This window comes from Trichechus manatus, unplaced genomic scaffold (assembly GCF_000243295.1).
Source record: "Trichechus manatus latirostris isolate Lorelei unplaced genomic scaffold, TriManLat1.0 scaffold00022, whole genome shotgun sequence".
Classification (NCBI taxonomy): domain Eukaryota; kingdom Metazoa; phylum Chordata; class Mammalia; order Sirenia; family Trichechidae; genus Trichechus; species Trichechus manatus.
This window is the reverse complement of record NW_004443958.1, coordinates 18,029,783-18,057,527: the sequence shown is the minus strand read 5'-3', so window position 1 is coordinate 18,057,527 and position 27,745 is coordinate 18,029,783. Positions and strand designations below refer to the sequence as shown.

At 41.7% G+C, this 27,745-nt stretch overlaps 1 protein-coding gene across 2 annotated transcripts in view; it reads left to right on the top strand.

Annotated features, from left to right (window-relative positions):
* The window catches only part of ADCY8 (adenylate cyclase 8), a 217,410-nt gene that overhangs the window by 108,762 nt on the left and 80,903 nt on the right, over positions 1-27,745 (top strand). For both annotated transcript variants that reach the window (XM_004373008.1, XM_012554538.1), the window contains exons 6-7: positions 12,666-12,824; positions 19,601-19,871. In XM_004373008.1, coding sequence (XP_004373065.1) covers positions 12,666-12,824; positions 19,601-19,871 — 430 coding nt within the window. The remainder of the gene's footprint in view (positions 1-12,665; positions 12,825-19,600; positions 19,872-27,745) is intronic.

Below are 27,745 nucleotides of genomic sequence, written 5' to 3'. Positions count from 1 at the left end.
AGTTAAGTTGCAGAAACCTATTCCTTGCTCATGGCTTCTCTTCTATTCTGTAAAATGATGATAATGGTTAGGATTTATTCAACACCTATTACGTACCAAACACGGAGGTTAAGTATTTTACGTGCGTTAGTTCCTAAAGTCCTTATAACAATCCTAGGAGGCAGATGAGGGTGACAGACAAAATATTTAACAACTGCTATGGTCAAGGAGCCCTCATGGCATAGTGGTTAAGCACTATGGCTGCTAACCCAAAGGTCAGCAGTTCAAATCCCCCAGCTGCTCCTTGGAAACCCCATGGGACAGTTCTACTCTGTCCTACAGGGTCACTAAGAGTCAGAATTGACTCGATGGCAATGGTTTTTTTTTAGTATGGCCAAGCACTGACTAATCAGAATCATCCAGAGCAGCCAATCAGAATGGATGTTGGGCATAAACAACCAGTACAGCTGGACTCGTACATGCTGCTAAATAGGAGCTCTAGAGGTAGGCTCCTACTATTCCTACTTTACCAATGAGGAAACTAGAGTTTACAGAGGTTGGGTGGTTGTCCAAGATCACACAGAATGGGAGCACTAGTCCGGAACCATCTGATTCTAAAACCATTGGTCTGAACCATTATGATACTGCCTCCCAACTCCAGATTTGTGCATTTGCTTCTGATGTCTGAAATCTACATCAACACCCAAAGATCAAATATAGCTTTAGAGATCCCACATAAATTCCAAACAAGTTAGCACAACTGATAGCGAGAGGAGGAAAAGTCAGTAAACATTCAAGAGTAACAAGACAATAAACCACAATCAAGAGGGAGCCCTGATGGCACAATAGTTAAGAGCTTGGCTGCTAACCAAAAGGTCAGCAGTTCAAACCCACTGCAGCTCTGTGGGAGAAAAGATCTGGCAATTTGCTCCCATAAAGATTACAGCCTAGAAAATCCCATGAGACAGTTCTACTCTGTCCTATAGGGCCTCTATGAGGCAGAACCAACCCCACAGCACACAACAACAGTAATCAAGAAGGCCTCATAATAAATCCTTTCCATCAGAAGTACTTGATTTTAGAAACATGTTATTAGAAAGATGAATGGCAAAAAAAGAGAGAGATTGAGTGTACCTTTATTTCTAATGAAACATTTAATACCATCTCATGCATGTCTGTTCCTAAAATTAAATTAATGAAAATTGGCTTTGATAATGGTTCTATTACGTAGATTGAAAAGTGGCTCCAGGTGCCTCATTTTCACATGCCCTCCTTCTGTTTTGGGGAGACTTGATAGCAGAGAGACACCAGAGTTGACGGCAGGCTCTGTTATATGCAATATCTTCATTAATGATCTATGAAAGGCTTCCTTGATGAATCTTAATGAAAATTGCAGAGTCTGGTCTTACAGTGCAATTTCTAAAAAGTTGTAGGAATGACACCAGAATGCCAAGTAAAACCTGGCTTGTCCCCAACAGCTAATTAGAGCAAAGGTCTTAATCTTTGTGGTAGGTTGCCCTGCCAAGCAATATGGCAGGACAAGAAATGAAAACCAGGAGTCATCTTGCTGTTCTTCACTTAAGGCAGAATGCCCAAACCCTGTGCCTGCTTCTCAGCTTTCTCCCTTTTTCTGTTTCTTGAAAGTTCTTTTCTCTTTCATTCTCCCCCTCTGTTTTCTTTTCTTCTCTCCTTCTCTCCTTCTTTCCTTCCCCCCCTTCCCTCCCTTCCTCTCTTCCTTCCTTCTCATTCTTCCTTTTTTCCTCTCTCTCTCTCTCTGTTTCTCTTTGTTTTTCCTTTCTTTTTGCCCCAAAGCCCGTCTTAGATTCGCAAGACTATGTGACTTAAAACAACAGAAATGCATTGCCTCACAGTTTGGGAGACTAGAAGCTGAAATTCAGAGGGCCGGGAGGTGTTTTCTCCGAAGGCTCTAGGGGAACATGCTTTCTTGTCTCTTCCCGTTCTGTAGCCCCATGTGCTCCTTGATTCACAGCAGAGAACTCTAATCTCTGCCTCCATCTGCAAATGCTTATCTTCCCTCTGAGTCTGTGTCTCTTCTCGGCTTATGAGGACACCAGTCATAAAGAGATTAGGGCCCATCCTACTCCAGTATGACCTCATGTTAGCTAATTACGTCTGCAAAAATCCTATTCCCAAATAAGGCCATATTCGCAGCTCCTCAGGGTTACGACTCTAACATATCATCTGGGGACAAGTCAACCCATAACAACCCCTTTCTCACCCTCGTTTTATAAGTCATTAAATACAGCGTTTACACACCCCCCTCTTAAAGACGTAGTAATTAGTCTTCAGTACATGAGCAAGAATTTTTTTAGTTGAGGAGAAATATCTATATAACAAAACATTTGCCACCTGAGCCATTTGGACATGTACAATTCAGTGACATTATTTGTGGTCCCCATGTTGTACAGCCATCACCACTATCTATTTTCTAATTTTTTCATAACCCTTAACTCATATTTCATAACCCTTAAGCAATACCTCCCTGTTTCCCTCTCTTATCTGCCCCTGGTAACCATTAATAAACTTTGGTTTCTAAGCAAGGGTTTTTTTTTTTTTTTTGCAAGATTTTTTGTAATGGTGAAAATTGAGTGTTTCTAGTAATAATGGTTGGTAAAGCCAATATTGATTGAATGTTCATCATATGCCAGGCACTTTATGGAATGATTTTCCTGACTTACCCCACTTAATTCTGACAAAAACCCTGTGAGGAAGCTATTACTTTCTCCATTTTTCAGATGAGGAAACTGAAGCTTTGTTAAGATAAATAACTTCTTCCAATGGCTCACAGCTTGCAATTAGAGACACAATGTTTACCTGGCTCTAAATATACAAAGGTCGAGGAATGGCTACATAAATGCCAATGTATCTTTGAAATAGGAAAACAAGCAACCTTTAAGCATCATGGTTTACATTAATATTCAATAGCCTAAGAAAATGCTGGAGCCCTGGTGGCTCAGTGGTTAAGAGCTCAGCTGCTAACCAAAAGGTCGGTAGTTCAAATCCACCAGGCACTCCTTGGAAACCCTATGCGCCAGTTCTACTCTCTCCTATAGGTGGCTATGAGTTGGAATTGACTCGACAGCAAGAGGTTTGGTTTTGATTTTAAGAAAAGCTCATGAGTTTAAAGAAGTTTATGTAATTGAGTATATGTACACACATATATTCAGGGCAGCCTGAGGTTAGAAAAGAAATTCTTTTTATACAAAGGGAAAAGAACAGACATCTCCATGTGGTGAAAATGGGTGATTTTCATTCTCTTCTTTATTCTTTTCTGTGTTTTGAAATTGTGAAAAATAAGCACGTATTACTGGTGTAACTAGAAAAGAAAATGTTATTTCAAAAAAGAAAAGAAACATTGACAGGTAGAGATGAACAGGGAAGGTGTTCCTCCCTCTCCTCAGGCAGTAACACCTGCAAAAGCACAGAGGTCGAATACACGGAATCGGATCTGGGTAGCTGTCCAAATGTAGCGAACGCAGAGGGAGGAGAGTAGGTTCTGGCTGAAGCGTAGGCTGGTGCCCCAGGGTAGGGAGTACTGATAACTGCATGAGGCCTTTGGAGGTCTGTGAGCAGAAAAGTCTAGCATGATCAGAGCTGTCTGTCCTATGTAAATACCAGGGACACCACCTTCCATGGCTCTGTGATCCATCAGTGTCTTTGCATCCATGTGCATTTTCACCCTGAGTGGTTCCCAGGATGCCTGGCAGACCGTTTGCCTCTTCCTCATTCCGTGAGACAGAGTCGCCACACAAAACCCAGTGATGCTTGTTAAGAGACCATGAGATATAATGGAAAATGCTTAGGATTTCGAAATCAGGAGAACTCAGTTCGCATTCCACCGCCAAGAATGTTAAACATACCAAGTCTCAGTTTCCTCAGCTGAGAAAAGGGAGATACTAACCTAGGAGGCCAGACCACAAAAGCTGGTCCAGGTCTGATACTGGATGATAGCTGAGGTGCCTTCAGCTCACTGCAGAAGCAGAAACAAGCAGCACACAAGCTACAAAAGCTCAAGGACACCAGGGAGTGAACTGGCTCTTATGATGCCTACCACTGTTCTGCATTTTTTGTAAGGCAGCCTGATGCTGAAGTTCAGTAGAGGCTGTGGAATGAATTAGGGATGAAGGCAAAATTGGGCTCTACCACCACTGTGTTGGCAATCTCCATCCCCACAGTGACCCCAGAAGGGCCTTCATACAACTCTGGGGATCTATGGAAGGGAGCCCATTGTAAGTCTGATAACTCTAGGGATTAATTAGTAGAGACTGTGCCATCCACCTGCTGGGTTGAACTAGCTCAGACCCTGGTAGTTCAAGCCCCAAGCATGGCTTCTTTTGAACCCTAGGGCAGTGTAGGGTAGTAGAAAGGGACTACTGGGTTTAGGCTTACACACCTAGGATGAGATTCCAGCTATTTCACCTATAGCTATGTATGACCTACAGCAAAGTACTCATCGTAACTCAGTTTCCTTGTGTGTAGAGTGGTACTGGTAATGATGCAAGTGTTATTGTGAAGAATAAGATTTGACACCTGCACAAAACCCCTGGCACAATGAACACGACTGACCTCTGTAACTAACTCCCTTCCTTTCCTTTTCTCTGGAATGTTCAAGGATCTTGTTTCCTTCCAGGTAGCTAGGGACCAATCACTTAGGTCTTACCACACTGTGAATTCATTCATCCCTTTGGACCAGTTTATGCCTGATACTTGGGGCCACCATGAGTCAGAGCCAACTGGAGGCAACTAATAACAACATTGCCTGATAACGGCCCAGTCAATATATTAAATATTACATTGGTTAAACCTATTCCAATATACATGGAGTGAATGCAGCACAGTTTTAGTGGAAAACAATAGAGTGATCAATTTATCATTCTCTTACTGGTGTGATTCAACCTGAGTAATTGAAAGTTGTTATTACTAACAAAAATTGATGTAACTACTATTTTTGAATGTTCAGTAGGTACTAGACTAAGTGCTTCACCTACATGATTTTATTGGATTCCCCCCCCAAAACAAAAAAACCAAACCTGTTGCTGTCGAATCGATTCCAACTCATAGTGACCCTATAGGACAGAGTAGAACTGCCCCGTAGGGTTTCCAAGGAGCAGCTGGTGGATTTGAACTGCCCACCTTTTGTTAGCAGCCGTAGCTCTTAACCACTACACCACCTAGCAACCCCTTAAAAGACCAATTCTTTCCCTCACTGCACCTGAAGAAAACAAGACCCAGAGACTGAAGCAACCAGTCCGATGCCCATGGCTAGTGAGTAGAGAAGCCTAGGTTCAGATCCAGCCTGCTTTCATGCAAACTACGCTGTTACTGCCTCTTGCTGCTGTTAGGTGCCGTCAAGTCGATTTCAACTCATAGTAACCCCATATGACGGAGTAGAACTGCCCCATAGTGTTTTCTAGGCTGCAATCTTTACAGGGAGGAGCCCTGGTGGTGCAGCGGTTAAGCGCTCACATGCTAACTGGAAGGTCAGCAGTTCGATCCCACCAGCCGCTCTGCGGGAGAACAATGTGGCAGTCTGCTTCCATAAAGATCACAGCCTAGAAAACACTATGGGGAAGTTCTACCCTGTCTTATAGGGTCACTATGAGTTGGAATCAACTCTACGGCAATGGATTTGATTTTTTTTGTTTCTTTAGTTAGCCTTCACAGGAGCAGAGCACCAGATCTTTCTCCTGCTGCCTTTTGGTAATGTTAAAAGCGGTTTATTCAACCTTGACGCAGATATCATTCCCATTTCACAGAGGGAACGGAGGAAGAGATGCAATCTGCTCCAGCTTTCACAGCCAGAAAGAGGTAGAACCAGCAATGCAGCCTGAGTCTCCAAGAAACTAGATGATGTTCTCCCCATAGCTCCAAACCGCTGCTCTGCTGAAGTCAGTCTCTTTATGCATCCATTTGCTTGACAGTGGGGAGACTCTAATTCTCAGATCAATGCCTGCTACATTATTGTGCTCCCTGTCACCTCTCCAGCAATTTCTATAACGAGATGAACGGCCTAAAAGAGAGCCGTTTACATTGAAAGAAAAATTCCCAGGTTCTTCGTCTTTTACCATATAATTATAACATTTCTCTTTAATACTTCAATTAAAAGAAATAATGTCTTCCATCTTTTGCAGGTTAATTGTTGCATTATTTGTCCCCAGCTTGATATACAAAAAAAAAAAAAACTCTTTGCAGTCGAGTCAATTCCAACTCATAGCGACCCTATAGGACAGAGTAGAACTGCCCCCATAGGGTTTCCAAGGAGCTGCCGGTGGATTTAAACTGCCAAACTTTTGGTTAGCAGCCAAGCTCTTAACCACTGCACCACCAGGGCCCCAGCTGTTCTAGAGCTGCCAAAAAAAAAAAAAGTTTTAAGTGGATTCTTTATTAAAAATAAATCTTAAATGGAAGTCTATCATGAAAACAGATGGAAGTGGAAGTGCTTTGTTTAATGGGGGAAAATGTGGAAGGTAGTCCCCTGACCCAAACTGGCAGGTTCAGAAGCACCTGTAGGTGTAGGTGGCTGGGCCTTTGGAGGTCTGTGAGCAGCAGAGTTGAGCGTGACCAGGGCTGCTGGGCTGCTGGTTGCCTTATGACACCACAGGACTATTGAGCAAGAAAGTGTTGAGCTTTCTCCACTAATTCAAACACGGACCTTTGAGCACTGGCTATGCCTATGCACTGTGCTAGGTGCTGGGCATACAGAAATGAAAAGTAGTCTCCTGCCTGAAAGAAGCTCAGAGTTCATGGAGAAGAAAGACAAGGTGCAGATGATTATAATGCAGGCGGTGTGTAGCTAATTTTCTCTTCATTTGCAGCTGATGGGGCACAACAAACCCTAAGTGCCTGCTCTGGAAGAACTGAGCAAGACATGTAACCCAGAATTCCCTCCATTTTAGCTTCAAAAAGGATCCAAGGGCCCAGAACAACTACATGGTGCCCAGTTACCACCACCAACTGCTCTGGCAGAGATCACACTAGAGGGTCCTCAACAGAGCAGGAGAAACATGTGGAACAAAATTCAAATTCACACATATGCACACAAAAAAAGACCAGGTTCGCTGATCTGACAGAGGCTGGAGAAACCCTGAGGATATGGCCCCCGGACACCCTTTTAACTCAGTACTGAAGTCACTTCTGAAGTTCACCCTTCAGCCAAAGATTAGATAGGTCTGTAGGGCCAACATCCATTAATAATCGAATGTGGAATGGAGTCAAGCTTTCAGGACCTTCATTTGTTGATGTGGCGTAACTCAAATGAGAAGAAATAGCTACAAACATCCTTTAATAATTTGAACATAGAATGTATGAAGTATGAATCTAGGAAAATTGGAAATCGTCAACAATTAAATGGAACACATACACTTCAATATTCTAGGCATTAGTGAGCTGAAATGGACTGGTGTTGGTCACTTGGAATCAGACGATCACATGGTCTACTATGCCAGGAGACAACTTGAAGAGGAATGACATTGCATTCATTGTCAAAAAGAACATTTCAAGATCTATCCTGAAGTACATTGCCGTCAGTGATAGGATAATATCAATTCGCCTACAAGGAAGACCAGTTAATACAACTATTATGCAAATTTATGCACCCACCACTAAGGCCAAAGATGAAGAAATTGAAGATTTTTACCAACTTATTCAGTCTGAAATTGATCGAACATGCAATCAGGATGCATTGATAATTATTGGTGATTGGAATTCGAAAGTTGGAAGCAAAGAAGAAAGATAGGTAGTTGGAAAATATGGCCTTGGTGATAGAAACGATGCCAGAGATCGCATGATAGAATTTTACAAGACCAATGACTATTTCATTGCAAATGCCTTTTTTCACCAACAGAAACATCCACTATACACATGGACCTCGACAGATGGAATACACAGGAATCAAATCGAATACGTCTGTGGAAAAAGAGGTTGGAAAATCTCAATATCATCAGTCAGAACAAGGTCAGGGGCCAACTGTGGAACAGACCATGAATTGCTCATATGCAAGTTCAAGCTGAAACTGAAGAAAATTAGAACAAGTCCATGAGAGCCAAAGTATGACCTTGAGCATATCCGACCTGAATTTAAAGACCATCTCAAGAATAGATTTGACAAGTTGAACGCTAATGACCGAAGATCAGACGAGTTGTGCAAGGACATCATACATGAAGAAAGCAAGAGGTCATTAAAAAGAAAAGACCAAAATGGACTTCAGAAGAGACTCTGAAAGTTGCTCTTGAACGTCCAGTAGCTGAAGCAAAAGGAAGAAATGATGAAGTAAAAGAGCTGAACAGAAGATTTTAAAGGGAAGCTCGAGAAGACAAAGTAAAGTATTATAATGATATGTGAAAAGTCCTGGAGGTAGAAAACCAAAAGGAAAGAACACGCTCGGCATTTCTCAAGCTGAAAGAACTGAAGAAAAAATTCAAGGCTCGAGTTTCAGTATTAACAGATCCTGGTGGGAAAATATTAAATGACGCAGGATGCATCAAAAGAAGCTGGAAGGAATACAGAGAGTCACTATACCAAAAAGAATTGGTCAATGTTCAACCATTTCAGGAGGCAGCATATGATCAGGAACCAATGGTACTGAAGGAAGAGGTCCAAGCTGCACCACTGAAGGCATTGGCAAAAAACAAGGCTCCAGGAATTGATGGAATACCAATGGAGATATTACAACAAATGGATGCAGCACTGGAAGTGCTCACTCATCTATGCTAGGAAATTTGGAAGAGAGCTGCCTGGCCAACTGACTGGAAGAGATCCGTGTTTATGCGTATTCCCAAGGAAGGTGATTCCATTGAATGTGGAAATTATCGAACAATATCATTAATATCAAACGCAAGCAAAATTTTGCTGAAGATCATTCAAAAGCGGCTGTAGCAGTATATTGATAGAGAACTGCCAGAAATTCAAGCCAGATTCAGATGAGGACATGGAACAAGGGATATTATTGCTGATGTCAGATGGATCTTGGCTGAAAGCAGAGAATACCAGAAAGATGTTTACCTGTGTTTTATTGACTAGGCAAAGGCATTCGACTCTGTAGATCACAATAAATTATGGATAACATTTCGAAGAATGGGAATTCCAGAACACTTAATTGTGCTCGTGAGGAACTTGTACTAAGAACAAGAGGAAGTTGTTCAAACAGAACAAGGGGATACTGCATGGTTTAAAGTCAGGAAAGGTGTGCGTCAGTGTTGTATCCTTTCACCATACCTATTCAATCTGTATGCTGAGCAAATAATCCGAGAAGCTGGACTCTGTGAAGAAGAACAGGGCATCAGGATTGAAGGAAGACTCATTAACTCTGCGTTATGCAGATGACACAACTTTGCTTGCTGAAAGTGAAGAGGACTTGAAACACTTACTGATGAAGATCAAAGACCACAGCCTTCAGTATGGATTACACCTCAACATAAAGAAAACAAAAATCCCCACAACTAGACCATAAGCAACATCATGATAAATGGAGAAGAGATTGAAGCTGTCAAGGGTTTCATTTTACTTGGATCCACAATCAACGCCCACGGAAGCAGCAGTCAAGAAATCAAAAGACGCATTTCACTGGACAGATCTGCTGCAAAAGACCTCTTTAAGTCTTGAAAAGCAAAGATGCCACCTTGAAGACTAAGGTGCACCTGACCCAAGCCATGGTGTCTTCAATCGCCTCATGTGCATGCGAAAGCTGGACGAAGAATAAGAAAGACTGAAGAAGAACTGACGCCTTTGAATTGTGGTGTTGGAGAAGAATATTGAATATACTGTGGACTGCAAAAAGAGGAACAAATCTGTCTTGGAAGTACAACCAGAATGCTCCTTAGAAGCAAGGATGGTGAAACTATGTCTCACATACTTTGGACATGTTATCAGGAAGAATCAGTCCCGGGAGAAGGACATCATGCTTGGTAAAGTAGAGGGCCAGTGAAAAAGAGGAAGACCCTCAACAAGATGGATTGACACAGTGGCTGCAACAATGGGCTCAAGCATAACAATGATCGTGAGGATGGAGCAGGACTGGGTAGTGTTTCGTTCTGTTGTACATGGGGTCACTGTGAGTCAGAACCAACTTGACGACACCTAACAACAACAACGACACAGGGCCAATCATAGCACACGTGAGGGACACGTGTCATAGTTTAGTCTCGTATATGAGACTAAAAGCAAAGACAAGAAGGCAGGAAGGGACAGGAAAACTGGACAAACGGAAACAAGGAACCCAGTGCGGAGAAAGGAAGAGTGTTGACACATTGTGGGGTTGGCAACCAATGTCACAAAACAATTTGTGTATTAACTATTTAATAAAAAACTAATTTGCTCTGTAAACTTTCACCTAAATCACAATTTAACAAAAAAAAAAAAAAAGAATGCTCAAAGGTCCTCCCCTCAAGAAGACATGGTGAAATACATTGTGTGTGTTTGTGGTTCTATACAGCCATGGGGTAGCCTTTCCAAATAGGATCAATGTTTATAAATTATTAATCACTTTCACAAAGCTTCAGCCCTAGGTTTTATTTACGTCAAATCCCAAGTATAGCAAAAGTCAAAAAAAAAAAAAAGAGCAGTGAAAAAATGTTAAGTCTTCTTGTTATGATTTTACTTTTGCTGAAGAAAAAAAAATTGAAACGTCTTTTCATTAAGATGCTCCAGTGCATTCCGTGAATAATGTAATTACCTAATGACATTAGCACGATGTGCTGTTTAATAATCCCTCCCAATTAGTTGGCAAAGCACTTTAACATCCATTATCTCCTTTGGGGCTCACAACAGTGAAGCAATCAGGTAAAGCCTTATTTTACAACCATTGACATTCAAGGTCAGATTAAGCTGCTGGCCCAGGGTCACACGCAGTACCTATGCTGCAAAGTCTGGGGTTTAAAAACAGAGCAACCCCAGTTTCATTGTTAGAATCCTGCTCACTAGCTCTGTGGTCTCAGCTGGTGTGCTCACTAGCTTTGTGACTTCTTGTTAGGTGCCATCAAGTTGATTTCAACTCTAACAACCCCATGTGACAGAGTCCAACTGCCCCCATTGGATTTACTTGGCTGTAATCTTTATGGGAACAGCCAGATCTTTCTCCCTACCAGAGCTAAATATATACCTTATAAAGCCAGGTAGATTCTGGGGTAGAATTTGCAACCTTAACTATGTTTTCTAAATTACAGCACTATTCAGTTATGCCACAGTTTCGTGTAAATCCAGCTAGTAAGTTGTCTTTTTCCTTGATGTCTGACAGTTATTCTTACAAGCTCACCAGAAGGCAATATGTTTTTATATTTTTAACAAGTGGGTTCAAAACTCCCCAAAAGTCTTCATTAAGAAGATTTTTCAACAGGTTAGGAAATGTGCAACTCAGAATTTTCATGGATGGCATTACTTACGTTTGACAACAAAATCCATGTAAAGATGGAAACATGTCCCAACTTCCTTTTTCAAAATTTTCTCTTCGGAATGTGAATTTCTTTTGAAATGCAGTTCCTTTCTCATTCATTGTTAAACCCTCATCTTTAGCTCGAAGAAACAAATTAAGCAAGTTTGTTTGTTTTTATTTTTTTCAAAATATTTGCTAGAGGAGATATTAAGTGCAAGCATTTATCACAAAATAGTCAGCAAATATGGAAGACTTGTCTTTCTGTCAAAGAAAAATGAATAAATCACTTTTAGTTTGTCATCTCTTTTCAGCATTTTCAAGTAAAATAACCACTGAATTTCTATGTAGAAAGGAAGCTAGTGTTTGCCCCATTATTTCTAAGTGTAATATTCAGCCATTTGAATTTTTTATGTTTATAAAATTACCTATAATAAAGGACATCATTTAACCCATAAACTAGAATTGTTTATGATACTCTGAAAATTAGGAGGGAAGTGGGTGCGCTGAGGGAAACCTCTGATGGTAGAAAGTCTTCTCTTACCTCTAGATGCCTCCACCATGTTACAGTCAGGGGTTGGTCCTACATGGACCCTGGAAGGTCACTAAGGTCATCCCAGGGATCAAATTTTGGTAACGCTCTTCTGAGATAAAACAACAAAACTATGAATGGAAGTTCTAACATTTTCTTCTTGCATCCCAATGGTCACCCCTGGGTATGAGCACTCTACTTTGGTGACCACTGCTCAAAAGGGTGGAAGATCATTAAAGAGTTTTAAACAAGGGAAAGATGGGTGGCCTGGTCACATTTGCATTTAACAAGAGCCTCTAGTAGCCATGTAGAGTATGGGCTAGAAAGAAGACAAACTGAGGCATGATGGTGATCTGAACTAGGGTGTTGGCAGGAGGAATGAAGAGAAGGAAGCAGAATAAAAGTATACTGAGGTTGGAAATAGAGTGTAAGATGAAGTGCAGAATCCATAATAACCCAGATTTATGCACTATTGCGTATAAACAGATGCTGGTGCCATTCCCTGAGACAAGGGATACGTACGATGAGCAGATTTGGGGAGAAGGGTTGCAAGAGCCCTTTAAAGTTGAGCTAAAAGGCTGGGGCATTCAGTAGGGGAAGAGAACACTTCCAGTTATCAGGGAATCCAAGAAGGCTTTGTGGAGGAGGTGGCATTTGAATGGGCAGGAGTTGAACTGATGGAGATGGAGTAGACAAGATTGGGCTGCCACCAGGGGCCCAGGGTGCCCACTCTGGCCTTACGCATGTGTCTGCATTCACCTGTATCAACAGGTATGTGCGGTCAAGGACGAAGCATGACGTTGACATGCGGATTGGAATCCACTCAGGCTCAGTGCTATGCGGCGTGTTGGGCCTGCGGAAGTGGCAGTTTGATGTCTGGTCTTGGGATGTGGACATTGCAAACAAACTTGAATCTGGAGGAATCCCTGGGTAAGCCGAAACAAATCCCCTTTCTTTCTTAATCCTCATGATTTGCTCACTTCATGACAGTGAATTTTCCTTTGCAGAATTAAGAGGTACAGATCTAAGGAGCCATTATTTGGGAGGAGACAGGACAGTAAAACACCATGCAAATGTTGACCCTTAAAGTCTAAGGAAATGCATCACAGGCAGCAAGGATGATAGGACGTCACTCGGCTGTTCTGGTCTCAGCTCTTCGTAGCGTTGACTCTTAGGCTTGGCTGCACGTTAGAATCACCAGAGATGCATTTAAAAAATACTGGTGCCCAGACTCCATGCCAGTTCAATTACTAAAATAGAATCTGTGCAGGTTGGCCCAGGCATATAACTATATCACCATATATATGTAACTATGAAGCTACATATATATGTAGTTAAATATTTGCGTGTGTGTATATATGTACATACACACACATACATTCTTAAAGCAATTCTAATGGACAGCCAGGGTTAAGATCTGCCTACCTTCTATATGACCTTGAGCTCAACCGAGAAAATCCAGGACCCTCACCCCTCCTTGAAAGCTCAGCTCTCCAAATCTCTCTGGAAAAGCCAGTTAGTGTAGAATCTCCAAAGGTACTAGTAGCCTGGAAAGACTAATTAAACCGTGAAGAGTGGTATTAAGATTCTATTTACACATTGGACTAGCAAGATCTCAGAGATATGTGAGCCAGTGAGGAGTTGTACTGGCTTTGTGCAGTCTCTCTCTCTCTGTCTCTGTCTCTCTCTGCCCCTCTCTCCCTCTCTATGAAAGATGATAGACAGACAGACAGATAGATGGATAAAGAGAGCAAGAGAGAGAGACACCTAACACGAACAACTAGCAGCCAGAGCACTTACGTGTTCTTCTCTCCATCCACCGGCCTGGCCTTTGGATTCAGAGTTCTCTGGTATCTGCCATCATTCTGCACTAATTATATTTAATATCAGGTAATATGATATCATGAGAGAAAAAAAAAAAAGAACTACAGGAGGTAGAATCAGAGAAAGTAGGATTTCCAGTCTGCCCACCCTAAACTAGGTTACCTTTAGCAAGTGATATGAAGCACGTGCAGCCCCTGGCATGTAATTGTAGTGCTAACTTTGGTTTTGACAGCCGAGTCTGTGTTATCGCAGGCCGTTACTTAACTTCTCTGAGTCTCGCTTTCCTCACTATAAAAAGAGAGATGTCAGTACTTACGGTGTGGTGAGTCATGGCCCTCCTCCATGAGGGTTTGTTTTCTCATCTGCCGAATGGACACAGTCCACCTCACAGATTTCTTCTGCGGATCATCACGGCAATGAGCGTGAAGCACCTTGTCGCTTCATGTTGGTTCCTATTTCCCATGTTGGTTGCTATTCTTAGAGGGAGCCTCACTTCCTCCCTGTGTGAGGTGTGTCACCTGCTTACCGTGCAAGCACAGAATTAAGGTAAACCTGACGTATCACCACTGAGTTTCCATAGCCTAGAATTCTTCGGTTGGGATTTTCCTACAAATAGCTGCCAACTGAGTTCAAGCAAACCAGACGCCCGATCCATCTATGATTCTGGGTCTGTGTCTTAAAAGTGTAGCTGAATGGGGGATTATCCATATGCTCAATAGATGCCCTTTACATCTATTATCCATTACATTCAATACAGATAATACTGGATAATATAGGTAATACTGAATACTATGGATAGTGGGGAATTATCTATATACTCAATAGATGCCCTTTGCAAATCAGAGAACATCGCTTTGACAACTGGAAGCCAAGTTTAGCTAATGTTCTTATCACATTAAGAAACAGAAGACTGGGTTTCAATCATAGGTCATGAGTTTGAACCATGGGTTTACCACTCACCAGTTATGAAAGTACAGCCAAGTTTCTTAATCTCTCTGCCCAGTCCCTTCATTGTTAAATTGGGCTGAAAACACTTATCAACCTCAAAAGTTGGTTTTAAATGAGATCATGCTTATAAAGCACTTAATCTGTCTTCTATACAATATCCAGTTCTGCTTAGGCATTGGATGTGCCAATGTGCCAAAATATGGCAATGCCAGATAGCTCACTAAACCGTCCATGGTTTGAGATTGCTTGGATTTCTATTTTTCTGCCTTTTTAAGGTCTGTTTTTGCCCCATTCTATCAATCAGTGTATCTAGGGATAAACCCGGCTTACTTTTTCTTTCATTGAGAGCTTTAGCCCCCAATTCTGAACATGTATTGAGAACCTACCCTGCACTAAGCAATCTGCTAAATATCATTAACACATTACATCATTTGATCTTACAGGTAGAAATCTAATGAGGAAACGGAGGCTCAAAGAAGTTAAATATGTCACATAAACACAGCTAAGTGCCTCACTGCACGTCACCGTCTCCCAGTGTTAATTTTTCAGTTCAATTTGCTCAGGGTTGTCCTTTTATTATGAGTCTCCAGGCGCTCATGACGTCCCCAGAGCAAGCCCAATGTTTAGAAAATAGGAAGAAGGACAAGGAGGAAGGGAGGGAGGACCAGAGGGAAGCACACAACTCAATGGCACAGTGGTGGAGAGCCTGGACCCTGGGGTCAAGCAGAACCAGATTAAAATCCTGGCCCTGCCACCATCTATGTGGCTTCAAACAAGTTCTTTCACCTCTGTGAGCCTGGGATTCCTAGAGCAGTGGTTCTCAGACCTCAGCAGGCACCTGAATCACCTGGAGGACTTATTACAACACAGCGCCCCACCCTCAGAGTTTTTGATTCAGTGTGTCTGGGGTAGGATCCAAGAGTTGACCTTTCTAACAAGTTCCCAGGTGATGCTGATGCTGCTGCCCTTGGGGCCAGACTTTGGGCACCGCTGTTCCAGAGCTTTCGTTCAGTGAGATAATGCATATAAAACCTTTTGTCCTGTGCTCAGTAAGTATTAATTGTGGTTGTGGTTGTAGTAGTTACATAGGATGCACTGTGGCATCTGGAACACATGGTAGAGGTGGAAGTCCTTGTCTCAGTCCAGCACCCATACGTATGACTGATGTGACTTTGGACCAGTTACTTACTCACTGTCTCTGGGCCAGATTCGCCATTTGAAAAATGAGAAAAAAAAGTAGTGTCTACCACCTAGGGTTGTTTGAAAGTTGAAATTATTAAGATTATACAGGGAGTCAAATATGCAGTAATACCTTTGGCTACATGATAACATTTATGCAAATTAAGTGTTATAAAATATCTGTAAGATCCATCAAGTGGATTCCAACTCATGGCAACCCCTATGTTTGTCAGAGTAGAACTGTGCTCCATAGGGTTTTCAGTGGCTGATGTTTTGGAAATAGATCACCAGGCCTTTATTCCGAGGTGCCTCTGGGTGTACTCAAACCACCAGCCTATCAGGTAGCAGCTAACCGTGTTAATCATTTGCACCATCCAGAGACTTCACACAATTGCTATATCTTATTTACTATCATGATTTTTTTTTTATTTTATTGCACTTCAAGTGAAAGTTTACAATTCAAGTTGGTCTCTCATACAAAAAGTTAAACATCATTGTTATGTGACCCTAATTGTTCTCCCTATATTTTGACGGCACACTCCTCCTTTCCACTCCTGACTTCCCATGTCCATTCAACCAGCTCCTGACCCTCTCTGCCTTCTCCTCTCACCTTCGGACAGGAGCTGCCCATTTAGTTTCATGTATCTACTTGAGCTAAAAAGCACACTCTTCACAAGTATCATTTTATGTCCCATAGTCCAGTCTAATCTTTGTCTGAAGAGTTGGCCTTGGGAATGGTTTTAGTTCTGGGTTGACAGAGAGTCCGGGAGCCATGCTTTCTGGGGTTCCTCCAGTCTCAGTCGGACCATTAAGTCTGGTCTTTTTACTAGAGTTTGAGTTCTGCACCCCACCTTTCTCCTGCTCCATCAGGGACTCTCTGTTGTGTTCCCTGTCAGGGCGGTCATTGGTGGTAGCCAGGCACCATCGAGTTCCTCTGGTGTCAGGCAGATGAATTCTCTGGTTTATGTGGCCCTTTCTGTCTCTTGAGCTAATACTTTCCTTGTGTGTTTGGTAGTCTTCATTTTCCTGTACTCCAGGTGGGTTGGGAACAATTGATGCATCTTAGATGGCCACTCGCTAGCTCTTAAGACCCCAGACACCACTCACCAAAGTAGGATGCAGAACGTTTTCTTAATAAATTTTGTTATTGTTATGCCAGTTGACCTAGATGTCCCCTGAAAGCATGGTCCCCAGACCCCTGCCTCTGCTACTCTGTCCCTCAAAGTGTTTGGTTGTATTTATTTACTGTCATGATTATTATTATATACTGGCATTTGAAACATGAGAAAATGCCAGGTTTACCTGCATTCAATATATGAGAATATCGTCTGAGAATTGATGCGTTTCCTTAAAGAGAAATGTAATCTTCAGGACATCATCTGCAAATGCCTTATTCCAAAGCTCAAGTTAGTTACAAGGATGAAAAGGAACATCTAAAACTCAGTTATTATCAAAACGTTTAAGAGCATATCGATTATAACTTTAGCAGAAGAATCAGTAATAAGTGAAGGTGATAATCTCTTTCACTGCTGAAACATAATATTGATTTAGTACATGTGCACATTAGACCCATGGCACTAACAGCAGAATAATAAAATGTAGAATCTATAAAAAATGCCAAACTGGGTTGGTATTTAACGCAATTACTTTAAAAGAAAAGCAGCCATTGGACTTTTTGAAACCTGTCCGGGAGGTTTGTTTTGCCTGGGAGAAAAAGGTAACCGTCCAGCACCCAGCTCAGAGCTCTAGCTCTGAAAGATAAGCTGGAACATCCATTTCATGGAACATGCATTTCATGGAACATCCAAGTCAAATGAGTTGGGTGATCTCCCTGATCAACACTACAGACTCCATGTGTACTAACAAAACTCATCATGAGAATGCTCTGTACTTATTCATACATTTCTTAAGAGAACGCAAGCATCTTTCAGATGCTCGCTGTTGTTTTTAATACCTCGTACTTGAAATCAATGATGACATATAAGGACACCTATTTAGAAAACATGGAGACTATCCATTACATTATCAGAAGTGCATTGTTTGGGGTTCCTGTTTCTTGAAGTGTCCTTGGCGGTGAGTTATCCCGCATAAGCATGGATTTAGCACAGTGGGTTAGAAGAATGAGGAGAGGAGGCAGAGGTAGAACTACAAGTGCACTGCATTTGGAAATGCCACTCTGGAAAAAAGAAAAGAAACTTCATCGTTTTCTTGGATAGATTGTTTCCAGAATCACAAAAGCCAAAGTCTTGAGCACCTCCTTTATTCATTTATTTAAAGGAGCATGAAAGTCAGCCTAGGGAAATGACTTTTGAGCTGAATCTGGGAGTGAGAAACTGTGTAGACAACTCAGAGTGAGCAATCTAGACAGAGGGAATGGTTAGCTCCAAGATGAGTAGGCATGAAATAGCACGTTGAATTTGGAGAAATGCCAGTTCCTTGAAGAGCTGGAGAGAGCATAGCGTGCGATGGTGGAGGAGTGTCAGGAAATGAGCTTCGAAGTATCGGCCCAGATAGTGGAGGCCTTGGAAGCCATATTTAGAGCTAGACTGTATCCCAGAGCCTTGAGAAAGCATGGGATAGACAATATGATCACAGTAACATTTTTGAGAATACTCCTATTTGAGCATTTGCTTTTCTAGGGTGTACAGTGTACCAAGTACTGTTTTGAGCACTACTTTGCATGACTTAACCCTTTTAATCTCCACGGTGACCCTAAGAGATGAGTATGATTATTCCCATTTTATAGGTGAGAAAACTGACTCAGGTTAAGTAACTTGCCCAACGTCTCTCAGCTAGCAAGGGGTAGAGCTGGAATTTGAACTCGGGCAATCTGGCCCAGAGTCCATGCTCTTAAATTAACTATCACGCTAGTCTACTCAAACTACAGTACGACACAGTCACTGCTCTGATTGAGTTAGACAATTATGGGGACAGAAAAGGTCTTCTTTGGAAAGGTTTACCATTTGCAGTTTTTGCAATTCAAGTCTGACCCTTAAGGCCCTTGATGTCATCTGTTATTTTGCTATAAAGGAACCTTGAGCCATGTGCTATGGTGGCTGATAAGTGCAGGCATAAGTCACCTACCTTATAAGCGAGCCTAGCCAGCTGCCAGCCTGCCTGCATCTGCAGCTTTGTCCTCTGCTCCTTGCCATCTACACGCTATAGGGGAAATTGTATCTTACAGTAGTTTGCCCAAAGGGCCCCCAATGTAGCCTTTTGAATATATAAGACATTCCCATGGTCTTAAGAAGATTAGAGACGAGTTGGAGAAACAGGCACAAATATATGAAAAATGAAATGATAGGAAAAATGAAAATAAGAGTTCCCAAAACTACTGTTGCATAGTGATTTGGGAACTAATTGCCATGGGGGTTCAGAAACATTTTTGGAACTTACTTTTCCAGTATAATCAACACAAATGAAAAATCATTGATTCTGAAAGTTTCCTGGATCAGGCTGATAGTCATTAAGTGAAGCCAAAAGAACTGCTTAGATATGCCTCAGCTGGGCTGTATTTTATCAGAGGCAGCAATGACCGTTGGGATAAAGTCAATGACACCCTGCTCATTAATTTATACTGTACTTCTGTTATCGTTATTCTTTCTGCTTTTCCAGGGGGACAAGTATTGTCCTTGAGGGCATGTCCTAGCAGTACCCCATGTGCAGCTCTGATGTTGGCTTTGCACAGGACAAACTGTGACAGTCTTTGCAGGCAACGTCAGGAAGATATAATGACCTATGCTCTGTGCACGCAGGAGGATTCACATTTCCAAGGCCACGCTGGACTGCCTCAATGGCGACTACAATGTGGAAGAGGGGCACGGTAAAGAGAGGAATGAATTCCTGAGGAAGCATAATATAGAGACCTATTTAATTAAGCAGCCTGAGGAGAGTCTGCTGTCCTTGCCCGAAGACATTGTCAAGGAGTCGGTGAGCTCCTCCGACAGGAGAAACAGTGGGGCAACCTTCACAGAAGGGTCCTGGAGCCCCGAGCTGCCGTTTGATAACATAGTGGGGAAACAGAACGTAAGTCCTCAATTCCTTCTTCTGCTTCTCCATGAATGCATGCTCGCTGGAGTGCATCTCCAACTCAGATGCCTCAGAGAAAACCAATTCACCTTTAACCTTTTCTCAGTTGAGCGCCATAATTGCCAATGATCAACTGTATCTCCTCAGGACAGAATTAACCTATTCACACAGTTTCAGAAAATGCCAGAGGGCTCGCAGCACCCCCCTTCTTTTTATTTTTTTATTCTTTGGCCTAGCTAAAAATAAATGTCATTGAAGCTGAATTGTAATTTTATAAAAACAAACCAAAAAAAACACTCATACTGGAAAAGATAAACCTGTTGTTATTAAACTCGCACCAAGAGGGATGGTCAAGTCCATGAGAATGCCCCTGTTGGGTCACTGTCCAGCTGGATTCAAAATCCAGAGGGCACTGTTGATTGGGGAATATCAAAGCAGTACAGCATTGCCCAGGGCCAGGGCCCTCAGGAGTCAGGAGTAGCATGCAATTTCAAGGCCACTGTCTTAATTCTATTCTTAAATGGAGTGGATTTGCATCTTAGATGAGGGACAGGGTTACAAAATCAGCACATAAGAGGTAAATTACCAATAAATTATTTTTAAAAAATTGTTTTTCAAATACTGAAATCACACTAAACCCAAGGAGATGCTCAGACTTTGAGAGGGACTTGAGAACTGAGGCTGAGCAAGGGAGGGCATCACCATGGGTACAGACACTCTCCTCCCTGGGATGCTCGTTCACCGGAGTGAACAGAGCACCTGAGCTGCAGGGGGGCAAAGTCACCCGCTCGAGTATGGACTTTCTCCCTTTACCTAATCATGTAGGCCAAGCACATATAGTTGAATTTATGTAAGTTAAATGATGTGACTCTACTCTACATTTTTAAAGAAACCAAAAAAAAATCAAAATAAAAAGGTAATGTATGAGTTATTTGACAAGCAGATTCTGAAGTCCTCCAAGCCAGGCAGAAGCTGAGAGTACCGAGAAGTAAATGAAACAATGTGACAGTGTCTGGATTTTTTTATGAAGACATATACGAGTTAAATTTTCTAATCCATGGACCTGATAAGAAAAATCTGTCTGCTTAAAGACATTTTAGAGGGAAAAGGTTAAAATGCTGAATATCTTCCCTCTTTCTTCTGCATTTGAAAGAAGGATGGGACACTCTGAGGCCAGGTTGATTTTAGTTTCCTTCCAGTCCTGTGTGAAGTGGAATAATGGAATGGACTGGAGTAATGCATGGACCAGATTCCACTGGAGAAATGGCAGGTGGAACCTACCCTGCATGCCTGGCAAAAGTCTACCCTTAGGTCTTTACTGCTCTTTTGTAGGTGTTTAATTTCTACAGAATTATTGTGAGTACACAAGTCGTTCAGTAATTTCAATGCCTAGTTCTTCTTTGCATCCCTGAATTGATGTGCATGGCACAGTTTGCTATTATAGAAAATGGCAGTCTTATATCATTCCTGGGATGAGTGCGTAACTAGCTGACGATGCTCTCTGCTTCCTTCGCCTGTTATTAGCATGAGCCTGAATGTGATTATTTTGAGAGAAGAAGATGCATGCCTAACCCCAAATACCTGAATAACTCTGTGTAAAGTTGACTCTCTTGATATTTTATTTTGTGTTTGTTCTTTGTTTCCTGTTTTGTAAAATTGTTTCCGTTTAGCTAATTGTAGAAATTGGGATACTTCCTTGTTGTTCAAACCTCAGTTGTACCTGATCTTGCTACAAATAATTGAAAACCAAGAAGAGAGAGGTGGAGATGCTTGGTTTTATTTCATGGTTGATTGAGCTGGTAATATTGTATGGGAATCCTTAAAAAAAAACTTTTTTCTTGACTGATTTCCTAAAGATATTTGCTGATGTCATCAAACAGTTATTATAAAAAGATGTCATTATTAGTCAAAGATTATTCTTCATGGTGTTTAACCATACCATATATTTATTATGATGCCTGGATACAACCCATCTATGCCATTGTTGGCATGAATGATGTCAATTCATTTTAATGTCTTCAGACTCAAGAGCCATTGAATGTGTGCTGGTATTCATAAATAGCCAAATAGTACTAATAACATTTTGGAAATGATAACCAATTAAAACGGTCACTAGTGCCCAGAGTTTGTACTTATGCTTAACTCTGGAAGTCAGTGAACCATATGTGCAATCCAGAGACATAATGTGTCTCTGGAACAGATCAAGATGGTCTGGCTGAGCCTGTGTTGTGCCAAAATACCCAGTCAATTCCACAGGAAGTCCAGACCATCTGAGTGTTTGCATAACACAGATAAAACATACTAATGCCTCATTGGGGATTTTCCAGTTAAATTGGCCAGATGTTTTGTTTTCTGTTGATATATAATGTGTGTTTAGAAATATTTTAATGACATCAGTATGCTGTGTTATATTCTGTACTATATAGACAGCAGATGTTCAGGTAGTTTCATTCTCATTTATTCATTCATTCAATAAAGATTACTGAACATCTACTACATGCCAACTACTGATAATGATAAAGGAGAAAGAGGGAGAGAGGAAAGGGATATTTCAGAGATAAAGGCAGCCAGTAGTTCATATGCTTCATGAAGACAGGGACTAAAGCTGTTTCACTTACCACTGTTTAGCCTGCAATTACAACCAAAAACCAAACGCGTTGCCCTCAAGTTGATTCTGACTCATGGCGACCTCGTGTGTGTCACAGCAGAATTGTGACATAGGGTTTTCAATGGCTGATTTTTCAGAAGTAGATTGCCAAGATTGCAAGTTGTCAAGGATTTCATTTTACTTGGATCCATAATCAACGCCCATGGAAGCAGCAGTCAAGAAATCAAAAGACGCATTGCAGTGGGCAAATCTTCTGCAAAAGACCTCTTTAAAGTGTTGAAAAGCAAAGATGTCACCTTGAAGACTAAGGTGTGCCTGACCCAAGCCATGGCGTTTTCAGTCACTTCATATGCATGCGAAAGCAGGACGATGAATAAGGAAGACCTAAGAAGAATTGATGCCTGTGAATTGTGGTGTTGGCAAAGAATATTGAATATACCATGAACTGCCAAAAGAACGAGTAAATCTATCTTGGAAGACGTACAACCAGAATGCTCCTTAGAAGCAAAGATGACGAGACTACGTCTCACATACTTTGGACATGTTATCAGGAGGGATCAGTCCCTGGAGAAGGACATAATGCTTGGTAAAGTAGAGGATCCATGAAAAAGAGGAAGACCCTCAACAAGATGGATTGACACAGTGGCTGCAACAATGGGCTCAAGCATAACAGTGATTGTGAGGATGGCGTGGGACTGGGCAGTGTTTCCTTCTGTTGTACATGGGATCACTGTGAGTCAGAACTGACTCAATGGCACCTAACAACAACAACAGATTGCCAGCTCTTTCTTCTGAGGGTCCCCTAGACTTGATCCTCCAACCTTTTGGTTAGCAGCTGATCGCATTAACTGTTTGCACCACCCAGGAACTCCTACCATTAGAATAGTATCTAGTAAATAATAGGGCTTGATTAGAGTTTGCTTAATGACTGAATGACATGATGGATATGGATGGTAAGGGACAGGATCAGAGTCAAGTTTGATTTAAAGGTTTCTTGCCTTGGTGACAGGGGGGATGGCAGAACTGCCAAACAAAATAAACAATATTGGAAGGACACTGGGCGGGGAGAAGTAGGGATGCAGTTTGGGACATGTAGATTTTGAGGTGCCTTTGACAGATCCAGGAGGAGCTATCAAGAAGGCTGTTGAACACAGCCTTCTGAAGCACAGGCATGAAAGAACTGGGGATATGGATCTTGTACTCATCAGAATGTGAGTTCCAGTTGAAGCCATGAGAGTAAGAGATTGCTGCAGGGAATATGTAACATAAAAATGTAAAAAGGCACTAGGCAAAACTTGAAGAACACCAGTGGAGGAGTGAAAGAAAGTAAGAATTCACTGACAGAGACAGAGAAGAACCCATCAAAGTAGTCAGAAGAGTACTAGGGATGGTGGTGTCATGAAAGCCAGGAGAGTACAGCATTTCAAGAAGGAGGGTGTGATCAACAAGGTCAAACATAGCCAAGTGGCCCAGTAAGGTGAAGAATGGAAGCTACCTTTCTGAACTAGGTTGGAGAGCATCATTGGCAAGAGGCAGATGTGGTATGGTGGTGAAGTCAGAAGCCAAGTTGTCATCATTGATGAGCGAGGTCTCTAGGTTTCCAAGAAGAAACCCAACTCCATCCTGTCCCCTGCCCTCTACTTATTTCAGGAATCTTTCAGTGGATTTGGAGAAGCAAGAAAAGTCACTAAGAATTATTTCTGACCTCTTAGGTGAATCTCCCAGTCCCTATCTATGCTTGATGACGTTCCCTTGGATTTGATGTGGTGTATCCTCCCTATGCCTGTCTATACTTGAAGACGTTCCCTTGGATTTGACATGGTGTATCTTCCCTACCCCTATATCTGTATCCCTTTGGGTTCAAATTTCTGGTTTGACTCAGTCTGGGTTCTGGTATCCAGGATCCTCTTGGGCATACTGAGTGCCCATGCTTTGTTTCCCCTGACTTGTACAGATACTCTGCCCACTGATTGGAGGTCTTGGCTTCCTGAACCCTCATTCATTTACTAGTGGAGCCTCCTATGCCCTGAACATCTGAGTGGAATGAGAATAAGAAAACAAGAAGGCAAAAAGTATATGGCTAGGGTTAATGGAATTTAAAATTACAAAAGTAGAAGTAAGTAGTTGAAGTAGACTACAAGTGAAAAATGTTCCATTTGGGAGAAGATAGCCCAGAAATTTCAAGGCTAGGTTTTTGGATAAGTCATCTACATAGTCACTGAATTTCTCAGAATCACAACAAAATGAAGAGGAAGACTGAGGAAAAAGATCCTCATATTAAGGATTGTTACATTCTCTGACTAAAATTTTTGTCTAGGCTTGAGCTCCTGTTCATTCAATTGTTGGTCTTCTAGATGCTGGGGGTCCAGTAATGAAAAAACAGACTTGGTCCCTGTCCTCAAGGAGCTTACACTTTAAGGGGGTGGGGAACACAGACAATTTACCAAAGCACACCATAATATTCCCTTCATCATTCATAAAGGAAATATAGAAAGATATATGACTTGAGGTCAGATAGAATTACTGCTGATAGGACCATCAGGGAAGACCTCTCTGAAGACTGGGTATGACTACTGGCAGAATGCAGCATGAAAAGAACCAGGAGAAGGCATTCTAGGGAGAGGAAAGAGTACAAAGGCCCTGAGGTGGAAAAAAAAGTTTAGGGTTTTAAAGGAAGAGCAGAAGGCCCAAGTGGCTAGGGCAGAGTGAGCAGGGAAGGATGCAGTATGATATGAAGCTCAAGAAGGAGATGGGAGCTCAGTCCTCCAGGCCTGGTTGGTTTAGGATTTTATTCTACAGGAAGTGATGGAGAGGTTTAAAGCAGGACAGTGACATGATCTGATTTAGATTTTTCTTAGATCACTTTGGCTGCCTTATGCAGAGTGGATTGTAGGAAGCAAGAGTGGACATGTCAGGCAAATTACATCTTAGACTAACGATTTACAAGAGGATACCGCAGGATGAAGCTTTTATGTAGCTATAAAATTTAAAATGTGGAGGATAGTAATAATTTTAACTGGATTTTTATGATAAATAATATGCCAAAAGAGGTGGAGCCACTCTTTGAGAAGCAAGGACCCTTTCCAGAGCCTGGGGTCTGTCCCTTCTATACTGTGAATCATCACCATCGTTCCATCCATCCCATCAAAATTTATCATTGCATCAGAATGTAGGCATTTCTGTCGCTCTTATAGGCCTTTGAAAAGAATCACATGACCACTGGGAGAAAAGTACACTTTTGGTACCTCCATTGTGTATTTTAGTAATTTATACACAATAGGCTGGCATTAGTTATTACTGTTATCATGAAGTTAATATGTGCAGCATGAGGATTGTGAGCATAGATAGAATTTCTATATTCCAGGCATTGAAGAAAGCAAATGTGTATCATTGCCTGGAATATAGATAGATACCCACAGTGTCACTAACCCTAATGGAAGTAGAGAACTTCTATGCTAGGACCATTACACACATTCTTTCCATTTAATCTCACACTAACCTTACAAGGTAAGTTTCATGAGCCTATTTTGTTGTTATTGTTAGCCATCTAGGCAGTTCTGGCTTACAGTGACCCTATGTACAACAGAATGAAACCCTGCCTGGTCCTGCACCATCCTCACAATTGTTGCCAAGTTTGAGCCCATGGTTGCAGCCACTGCATCAATCCATCTCATTGAGGATCTTCCTCCTTTTCGCTGACCCTCTACCTTGCCAAGCATAATGTCCTTCTCCAGTGACTGGTCCCTCCTGTTAACAAGTTCAAAGTACATGAGATGAAGGCTCTCTGCCCTTGATTACAAGTAGCACTCTGGCTGTACTTCTTCCAAGACAAAAAAAAAAAAAACCATTGCAGTCAAGCCCATGGTATATTCAATATTCTTCACCAGCACCATATACCTTAGTTCCATGACCTCAAAGACATCAATTCTTCTTCGGTCTTCCTTATTCATTGTCCAGCTTTCACATGCATATGAGGCGATTGAAAATATCATGGTTTGGGTCAGGCACACCTTAGTCCTCAAAGTGACATCTTTGCTTTTGAACACTTGAAAGAGGTCTTTTGCAGCAGATTTGCCCAATGCAATATGTTCTTTGATTACTTGACTGCTGCTTCCATGGACATTGATTGTGTAGCCAAGTAAAAAGAAATCCTTGACAACTTTAATCTTTTCTCCATTTATCATGATGTTGCTTACTGGTGCAGTTGTGAGGATTTTTGTTTTCTTTATGTTGAGGTGTAATCCATACTGAAGGCTGTGGTCTTTGATCTTCATCAGTAAGGGCTTCAAGACCTCTTCACTTTCAGCAAGCAAAGTTGTGTCATCTGCATAACGCAGGTTGTTAATGAGTTTTCCTCCAATCCTATGCTGTGTTCTTCTTCATATAGTCCAGCTTCTCGGATTGTGTGCTCAGCATACAGATTGAATAGGTATGGTGAAAGGATGCAACACTGACGCATACCTTTCCTGACTTAAACCACACGGTATCGCTTTGTTCTGTTTGAATGACTGCCTCTTAGTCTATGTACAAGTTCTCATGAGCACAACTAACTGTTCTGGAATCCCGATTCCTCGCAATGTAATCCATAATTTGTCATGATCACACAGTCGAATAACTTTGCATAGTCAATAAAACACAGGTAAACATCTTTCTGGTATTCTCTGCTTTCAGCCAAGATCTATCTGACATCAGCAATGATATCCCTTGCTCCATGTCCTCTTCTGAATCTGTCTTGAGCTTCTGGCAGTTCCCTGTCAATGTGCTGCTGCAGCTGCTTTTGAATGATCTTCAGCAAAATTTTACTTGTGTGTCATATTAATGATATTGTTCAAAAATTTCTGCATTTTGGATCACCTTTCTTTGAAATGGGCACAAATATGGCTCTCTTCCAGTCAGTTGGCCAGGTAGCTATCTTCCAAATTTCTTGGCATAGACAAGTGAGCACCTCTATTGCTGCATCCATTTGTTGAAACATCTCAATTGGTATTCCATCAATTCCTGGAGCCTTGTTTTTTGCTAATGCCTTCAGTGAAGCTTGGACCCCTTCCTTCTGTACCATTGGTTCTTGATCATATGCTACCTCCTGAAATGGTTGAACATGAACCAATTCGTTTTGGTACAGTGACTCTATGTATTCCTTCCATCTTCCTTTGATGCTTCCTAGGTCATTCAATATTTTACTCATAGAATCCTTCAAAATTTGCGATTCATGGCTGGAATTTTTTCTTCAGTTCTTTCAGCTTGAGAAATGCTAAGCATGTTC